Source organism: Siphateles boraxobius, unplaced genomic scaffold (assembly GCF_051911475.1).
Source record: "Siphateles boraxobius isolate OS27281-9 unplaced genomic scaffold, OSU_SipBor_1 3, whole genome shotgun sequence".
Lineage (NCBI taxonomy): Eukaryota > Metazoa > Chordata > Actinopteri > Cypriniformes > Leuciscidae > Siphateles > Siphateles boraxobius.
In genome coordinates, this window is record NW_027508919.1 from 2,045,370 (window position 1) to 2,055,000 (window position 9,631).

General features: G+C 32.7%; 1 protein-coding gene across 1 annotated transcript in view; it reads left to right on the forward strand.

Moving 5' to 3' along the window:
• The first annotated feature begins 1,302 nt into the window (after positions 1–1,302).
• cd74a (CD74 molecule, major histocompatibility complex, class II invariant chain a) overlaps positions 1,303–9,631 on the forward strand; it is an 11,001-nt gene continuing 2,672 nt past the window's right edge. Inside the window, exons 1-5 of the mRNA XM_077247345.1 lie at positions 1,303–1,625; positions 6,214–6,479; positions 7,969–8,138; positions 8,320–8,420; positions 8,517–8,568. Of these exons, the coding sequence (XP_077103460.1) occupies positions 6,403–6,479; positions 7,969–8,138; positions 8,320–8,420; positions 8,517–8,568 (400 nt within the window). The 5' untranslated portion in view covers positions 1,303–1,625; positions 6,214–6,402. The remainder of the gene's footprint in view (positions 1,626–6,213; positions 6,480–7,968; positions 8,139–8,319; positions 8,421–8,516; positions 8,569–9,631) is intronic.

A 9,631-nucleotide genomic window follows, 5' to 3' on the forward strand; every position in this document is an offset into this window, starting at 1 on the left:
AAATGTGCAAATGATGTGTCCTCCGTGTAGTTGCGTGTAGTAGCCGCTACAGAATAAGAATGGGCATCCGTTTACTATCAGTGATTCATCGTATCGCCCTGCGCCGCGTCCAGTAGACACTATCTCGAATTATGAATTTTCATGTAGCCAGCATAGTCAATAAAGAAGAATATACGTCATATATCTTCAGGTAAGAAAACAGACGTCATGGGCAAAATGTGTTAACATTGTAAACATGTTAGTTTTACATGAAGTGCAACTTCTACGGCAGGGAAGATAATCGGCTTTGCTTTTGACTCCAGTATAGAGGGGGTTATGATGCTCGGGATCTGTGATAATCATTTGTGTATAATCCTGAGTTAATAATAAAGAATAATAAATATAAAGAAGCCTTAAGCTCCAACAATCTTTTGGAAACGGGGTGTTTAAACCACACAAACAGCTCATTTGAATGAAGCTCCCATTACAGCTCTTTCAGGGGTGCAAATATCTGCAAAATTAATCAGATCCATTTCTCGCCCCGAGTGTAAAGCCTAACGTGATTGGTTGTAGAGAGAACGTGCTACGATTGGTCAGCACAATGTGGCCGTGATCTGATTGGCTTAGGTAAAGGGTGGGAGGAGTCCACTTATTTGTGGATTTTTCTGCACGTCGACGCTAGAAGTGTTTCAAAATCCACAAATGCATAGGGGATTTACAAATGGACAAAAAATGGTTCACAAATAAATGCCAGGCCAAGTTGTGTTTGTGGCATAAAACACATTTGTAAATATAGATTTTTATTCGCAAAGCTAATTTTATTTATTTGTGAGTTTTATATATTTTTATGTGAAACTCTTAAGTGTCGATCTTAATCTATTTATTTGTGAATTTTATATATTTTTGTGAATCTCTTTACATTTATTTGTGGATCATAATCTATTTATTTGGAATAATGGAACAAGATTCCCCCCCCTCAAGATTCACCTTTATTATTGTTTGTAAACTGCGCCCCCTTGCGGCGAAAAATCTTACATATTGTATCTTTAAGATGTATAGACATAACGAATTAAAGGGGTGGTTGATTGCGATTTCACATTTTTCATTTTGAATAGTAATGTTGCTGTTGGTGCAAGAACAGTATCTGCAAAGTTGCTGGGCTGAAAGTTCAATGTAATCAGAGATATCATCTTTTAAAAATCAGGAAGTTTGATATTACAAAAACGACTGGAATGGGAGTACAACGAGATACTCCCGGGTTTTATACGTAACTAACCCATAATCAACCCTCCCTCCGGAATAGGCAAAAAAGTGGGCATGGCCATATTTCTGCTGCTTTGTCTATGAGGAAGAGTTATAGTGGAGAGCTGTAGCCATGCTGTCGAAAGTGTGTTATTTTCACCCAGCTGTCAGGTCTTGTTCCGGCTTCCTACGGACGCTGTAGTTCTTCAACAATGGCTACAACTTATGTTTGATTATGTTCCAGAAAATTACAATCGTAATTTAGCTCTCTGTGCTGCACATTTTACGGAAGACAGCTTCCAGAATCTCCACAATTCAATGTCGGATTCAACAACAAACTGTTACTAAAGCATGAAGCAGTTCCAACTTTAAAACCAGAGGCAGCAGTTCTTGGGCCACAACCTGTAAGTAAGACTTAATAATTAAAAATGTATTTGCATGTATAATTTTAGACATAATGCTTTAGTTTTTATCAAGGACGTAAACAAATGCCAGCGCTGGCTTTAGTAGCCACTTAGTTATGCTATTTCGTGTGTCTATGACAAACGCGTACAAAAATTTTGGACCTGAATTTGAAATTATGTACTAATTTTGTAAATGTATTTTCCATGTATACGACGTAATTTTTCGATTTGATCAAGAACATAAACCAATGCCAACGCTTTTTGTAGCTAGTTCTTTCCTATTTTGTGTGTATAAGACAAACGTGTATAAAGTTCAAAAAATTATATGTCGCAACAGCAAACTTCAGCTGCTGTTATCAGATGTTTTCACGTTCTGTTGGCATTTTAAAACAGTTGCCAAGTACAGCTAAAGAAAACGACACACCGAGTAAACTAAGTTTTGTGAATAGATAAACGGTTGTTCATTATAACACAAAACAATAACTTTAAAAAACTGTATTACTCAGTCATTTATTCAGTTATATTAAACATTTAATCAGGAGAAAACCGTATCTCAAAAGCTAACAAGCAGTAGCATTTTCAAGTAACAGCATATCGAAATTCTTATATAATAATAGTAGAACAGAATAATACTAATGATTCAAAAATGTACCATTCAGAAACGTTTTGTAAGAGCCGTGTTTGGGGAGGTTCTGCTTGACTCTCTTCATTGCCTCTTTCTGGGTCTGATTCTGGCTCAAACTGATAAGGCAGAAGGCTATTGACACTATTTACATTTGACCGGAGCACATGCAGCTTTCGCCCGTAAAGGTAATGGGCGTGAAGTTTCCGGACTACGTACAATACGCAGTTTAGCCAATTAAAACACACCGGCCCAACTAACCAATCTGAGCTCATTGCCTGTTTCTGAGGGAGTGGTTTCATAGAATCAGGAAGTCAACCGGTCATTCAAATGACAGAGGAGAAAGCGGCTTACAATAAAGGTGAAATTTATGAAAATAAGGCTTTAAAAAAAAAAAACGAAAACATGTTATATTGCACCCCATAAACACAGTCATGCAAAGAAAAAAAGCAGTAAACCACCCTTTAAACCGAGGATGTGAGTGAGGGAAGTACAGTGCGTTCAATGGATTGATGCTCAGCTGACAAAACATCTTTCCAGAAACATTCATTATACAAAAACACCATAAAACAGTTTGGAAAGTTGTGAGTTTTGAAAATTATAGGACTATAGGACCTTTATACATTTATGTCACATTTTGTGTTTAAACATACCATTTCATAAAACTTGTAACACAAAACAAGTGTCTTTACTATGATTCATAATCTGTGTAAGGTCCTGTAATGTTACCAATGCAGACCATAACAAAAACTTGAATAACAAATGGGTAATTAACAGTGGGTTATATATGGTGGAATGTATCTACATTAATATAAACTTAATTAGGCTCTAAAGGAGGCTAGTTGTTATACTTTTTACAGTTAATATTTATCAGGTTCAATTTGATATGTAGACAATTTTGTGAAGCTTGAACTTGGTCACAGTGAAAACCTGCCACGAATTCTGAGTGAAAAGATTCTCAAAAATGTAGGGTGGGGTTTGATTATGTCCATCTTCTTCATGCAACCTAAAGTGTAATATTGGAAACTGAGAGGATCCGACATTGAGGAAGAAGAGAACAGGAAGCGACGAGGGAAAGTTCGGGCCGGTGATTTCATTGTCTGAGATGAACAATATGAGGATCTGCTACGTCTAGACCTGCATTAATCCGGATAGATTTGAGAACTGAGTTTTCATTTCAAAACGCTCTCCGTCCATTGTCCATAGCGTTTTCCTAACGATTTCTCGTCCACACCGAAACGTCAGGAAAACGCCGAATTCACTCCCATAAAAGCTCACTGAGATGATAAAAGACAGAACAAGACATAATCAAGTTATCACACAAATCCTCTGGCAGGATCATTTTACTTAGCAGAGTAGCACTCACTCACCATTATATTGGTGTAAAACACAACTGCACTTGCAGGACAGCAAATGCAGTGAATTTTCTCTCATCTTTGCAGGACTGTGATACGAAGAGTGTGCAAAGTAACATATTTTAGCAACAGTGAGAAATTGAATAGCACATATCAGGCACTATGCTGGTATAAACATCAATATCCATGGGTTCAATGTCACATGACTAAACATACGTCATTGTTTATACATACCTCCGAAACATATTAGTGTGGACAAGGCCTCAGGAAAAGTGTTTAGTGTCCTCAGCACTGCAGTTATGACGCTGATGATAACAGTGAATGTGAAAGAAATGAGAAGATGTGATGGTAACACTTAGAATACTGTTCTGTCATTAATGAATAACTGCAGGAACAAATGAATAGCGCATTATTAATGTAGTAACTAGACTAGTTTTAATTAACAAGAATCTTTGATTAATAATTTAGAAGTGTTCACTTGAATGTGGTTCTCTAATCAATAAACACTATTTTTATACCTCCCAGAGGACTACTATACATAATATACATAATAATGCATAATAGAGTTAACAATTAAAGTGAAGAATGACTCGTGTTACCAAATCCATCGGAAATAATTATCCAAAACCTTACAAAACCCTCAAATGCTTGCTCTGACTTCAGTTGTATATGTATTTCTGATGTTGCCTGAATTATGTGTCTGATGGAGACAGTGAGAACAAGATTATTATATGAGGGAGGATAAATGTGTTTGTTTGTTTGTTTGTTTACGAATGTGTGTTTTTTTTACAGTTTATGACCAGGAGCGTTCACTGTTTGTACAGTAACAGTTACAGAACACACTTTCGATTGTGTTTATGTGCCTTTCAGTCATCTTTAAAATTATGAAATGCATTCCTTGTTGGGTTCTTCTGAATTCAGTCTTCTCTCTCATGTGACATCAGTAAATCTGAATTCAACTACTGTTTTGTTCCTCTCTCTTTATAAAATATTAAGATATTTAGATAATTAGTTCTCATTAACTGTGAAGTTCGATTTATATTATAATTAATCAAAAATAAAAGTGAAAGTATTGTATGCAGATATTGTTGTCTTCCTCTGCTTCCTTGAAACAAAACTAAATCTTTTGCAAATCTTTTGACATTGTTTTGTGTTTATTTTTAGTGTGTCCCTACTAGATCTGACATCTCCATTTGGGAAATATATTAATAAAGTAGAGATTTTTTTTATTTTATATTATGCAAATATTTTGTGCATTTTAAGAGTATGTGTATATTGATGATTTCATTTGATATAGCCATCATAATCATAAATGTTTCTTGAGCATCAAATAATCATATTATACTGATTTCTGAAGGATCATGTGACACTGAAGACTGGAGTAATGATGCTGAAAATTCAGCTTTGATCACAGGAATAAATTACACTTTACTATATATTCACATAGAAAACAGCTGTTTTTAATTGAAATAATATTTCACAATATTACTGGGTTTGTTTTGTATTTTTAATCAAATCAATGCAGCCTTGGTGAGCAGAAGAGACTTCTTTTAAAAACATAAAAAATCTTACCGACCTATATATATATATAGTCAGCCTTCATATGATCTGCTTTAGTGATCCTTAAACTGAGATTTGACTTAACTGTGTTTGGAAATCTCATCATTTGATTATGTACAGATTACCCAAAAATCACCTATTTTTGCTTATATTAAACACCATTTTTTGTAAGACACAACACAACACAACACAACACGGCTTCCACAACACATTTCTGATAAATCAGAGTTTTAGTTTGCAAAAGTCAAGCCATAGATCTAAAGATCATACTCTCTGATTTCACTTCATGTTGGACATTTTTCTTGGAAAGGATGGTGATTCTTGATTCTTTATTTCTCAGTTCTGTGTTTTAGAAAAAACGTTTCTGCAAATGGAATGTTGTTTGTCATGTTTTGTTCTGCGTGTCCAATCGGAGAAACTGGATGCATGAATCAGTTGTATCTTGGCAGAACCTGCACTAATTCACTCTAATTTTACCATGTTTATGTGTTTATTTCACCATGATGTTGCCTGCAACATTTTATAGCCCTGCAAATACTGTTATAAAAATGTATAATAACTTGCATCACTTAGCCTATAAAGCTTTACTCATTATGCAGTTTACATAAAAAGGACAACATATGTGTGTCCTTTTTATGTTATTTAAGTTGAAATGACTTAAACATCCGAGTTGATAATTTAATGCAGCAGCTTTTTTAAAGTGTATGTATGCTTTGATATACATTAATGTGAATTTAAAAAAGGCTATAGTAATATAATAGGCTATACAAGACAAAAAGATAGAATTATAAATGTCACACTTTGATGCATATTTTTTCATATGGACCTGAATGCATTTAATCTAAACATCTTTATAGTGATTTAATGGAATTATTAGAAAGTGTAACCCTATTGATGTCAAATCCCTCTCTGAAATATTTGATAATTTTGCTCAAAAAATGAAAGTGGAATATTTATGTTCAGTGTTTTGTTTTGATCAAGCACTTTCTCATGGCCATATATTAGTTGAAGTTTCAGTCTCTCCATCAACTAATGACGCTGCTCTCATCAGCCAATCACATTTCAGATGTGAAGATGCCCGAATCAGGTTCAGGTTCACATCTGTAGAATCAGGGGCTTTCCGCCACATACATCCTGAAAAGCGGGTTTCGGTGCTGCATAAAACCTTCTGGAGGACACCGTGACTTTCATTCGGAATAAACACTCACTCACTCACTCACTGACAGTAGAAACAGCAGTGATGGAAGATCATCAAAACGATGCGCTGATTCAGCGCGTGCCGAGCCAAGAGACCATCCTGAGCCGCGGACCAACACGGTAATGTTTATTTGTTTGTTTGTTTATATGTTTGTGGGACATAGTAAAATAATTTGTTAGTTTCCGTTTATATTATTAATTGCATTAGTGCATGATAGCAATTATAATATTGCATTTGTGAGGGTAAATGTTCAAGAATGCATGCTTTGAATGATCCGTGGAACTTTTTCTTGTATGCAAAACTCCAGTATTGTGCGTGTAAATTTAAAAGCATTAATTTTGAATGACAATGAATCATATTACAATAATTCCTTGGCTCAAAAAGGACGCAACAAGTCTAAACTCATTTTGGTTGCTACATATCTTACTTGGGATATGTACTGTAAAATTCCCAAAAGAGACGAAGATTGAAATGAAACTCTGCCTCACTACCCGTGACGTCACACGCGCTGTCGTTATTGATTGGTTGTTTATTTATTGGACAAGTTTTTTATAAACAAATTCTTAATAATTTGTGATACATTTTTGTCCTCTTGATTTCGATTTAATACATCCTAATCATATAGACTTAACGTGATGAACTGTTGACAAATAACATGGACATTTCAAGATTTTCTTTTTTAATGGAATTTTTAAAGGAGTTGTATTGTTTTAATCACTTGTTTTGCCTAAAGTAGTTCATTTAAAAAAAAGACCTGCGGTGTGATTAATTTTTAATATTACAAATATTATGAATGTAATGTGCTAATTATAAAATAATTAGGCCTAATAAAAAACTAGCAAAAAATACCCAAACAAATCATATCATAATATCATATATCATATCATATCAAATGTTCATTTAAATTCGCAGTAGTTTGGTTTGGTCATTTTATACATGGGCATATATATTTTTTAATTTATTCAAACGATTTAGTTATGCTTAAAATGTGTCTTTATGGTTTGTATTAAATTGTTTCAGATTTAGTTTTTTTGTTTGTTTTGTTTTTAAATATTGCCTTGGGAACTTGGTGAAATGGAAAAAAAGTTTACATTTATATATTTTATTTGATTTTAGTTAATGTTTTATTTATTTCAAGCAACTAAAATATAATTTTTTTGTCATTTGAATTTGAATTTAAGTTCTGACTAACTAAAATATCCATGCATCGGAAATTCATTAATTTATTTATTCTCAGTCTTTCTGAAAACCTGAATCAGTCAATCTTATTTTTAGTTAAGAATTTAAACCATCTAGATTTGCATCTATTGATTTAGCGGACTCAAAAGTGACTTACAAAAGAGGAGCAGGATTTGTTTCTCCCTCTTTTTTTTAACAAAAAAAAAAGGAAGTAAATTACCCACAAAAAAATTCCCAGGATCTCAAATGATTCAAAAATATTGGTGTGAATCATAGAAATATTCCCTTTTACTTGAAGGGGAATACACTTTTGTTGGCGGACAGAGATGGTGTTATTACAGATAAACACCCACAGCAGTGACCGTCAGTGTGGAAACTCCCCTGTAATGGTGTGTGTGTGTGTGTGCTGTCCTGTGTCTCCGTCTGCAGGAACCCCAATGGAAAGGCCCTGAAGGTGGCCGGACTCACGGTTCTGGCCTGTCTTCTGCTGGCGGGTCAGGCTCTGACCGCTTACTTCGTCTGGGGTCAGAAGGAACACATCACTGCTCTGACCAGCGGCCAGGAGAAGCTGAAGACTGAGCTGACCCGAAAGATGTCAGGTATATATAACCAGTGCATCAGAAACATTTATCAAACAAGCTATTCATTTACAGCATCAAATCATTCATGCATATATCCCGGGCCTATAAATCCCTGTTCTCATAAAATAAAGGGCTCACACTTTTCTAAAATGAAAGTGTGGGACTGATATGCATATCATGTTCATCTTTCGTCTGTCAGCTGGTCCTCCAAAAGTGATGCACCTTCCCATGAACAGCATGTCCCTGCTGAAAGACTTCTCTGACGAAACCTCTGACAAGAAAAAGAGCACTCCCCTCATGGTCAGGAAAAACAGAAACTGATAATAGTTGTCAATAGTGTTGCTTGGGTTTTTGTTCGATCAATTCTGAATATCTGTTTCTTATTCTTTTCTGTAGAAACTGCAGCCAGTTTTCACAAACCACAGAGAGGGCAGCGGACAACTGGACGGTACAGTCACCAACACACACAACACAAGAGACAAATAAATAAATAATATGAAAAATAAATGTAAAGCAATACATTATTTATATATTAAATATATAAGTTCATATATTATAAAGGAATATAAAATATAATCATTTTTATAATAAAAATTTTTGCTTATTTAAATAAAGCTGAAATAAAATAAAAAATAATAGATGAAAAACTTTAAAAAATGTTTCCTTTGTAACTTACTGAAATAAAATATGTTGAAGTTTCAAAAAGAAATTTTAATATATTAAAATATTTAAAAAAATGAAAAAGCACATAAAACCATTAAAACTTAAACTAAAATGAAAAAAAGAGATGGATAAATAATGTGAAAAATAAATACATCATATAATAATATATTACATTATTTATATTTAAGTTAATATTGTAAACAATTGTATAAATATAAAATATATTATACAGAATATATAATTAAATTAATAAATATATAAAAAGCTGAAATGAAATAAAATATAAATATTAGATGGAAAAACTTTTTAAAAAAACGTTGGAAATGTTCTCTTTGCAACTAACTGAAATTAATTATGTTTTACTTTATGTACTAAATTTTTAAATAAAAATATAATTGAATTAAAGCTAAATATAAATATTAATATTAAATATTAAAAATATATTATACATTATAATTATTTATAATAATATTGAATATATAAAAAACAGAAGCACATACAATTAAATAAACCAAAATTTAATTAATTAAACTAAAAACTGAAAAATAAAAACATGTTTGAAAATCGGCAATGCAATCACCAACACAATTACTACAGAACAAAAGAAAACTAATAAATAAATAATATAAAAAATATGTGTAATATATTACATTATTTATATATTAAAAATGTAAAAATTAAAACGATTTAAAAATATAAATAAAATGATATATATATATATATATATATATATATATATATATATATATATATATATATATAGCATTTTTGAAATAAAGTCTTAGATGCTATTAGATGAAAAAATAAACTGAAAAACTGAAATAAAATGTTGAAGTTGATGTATTAAA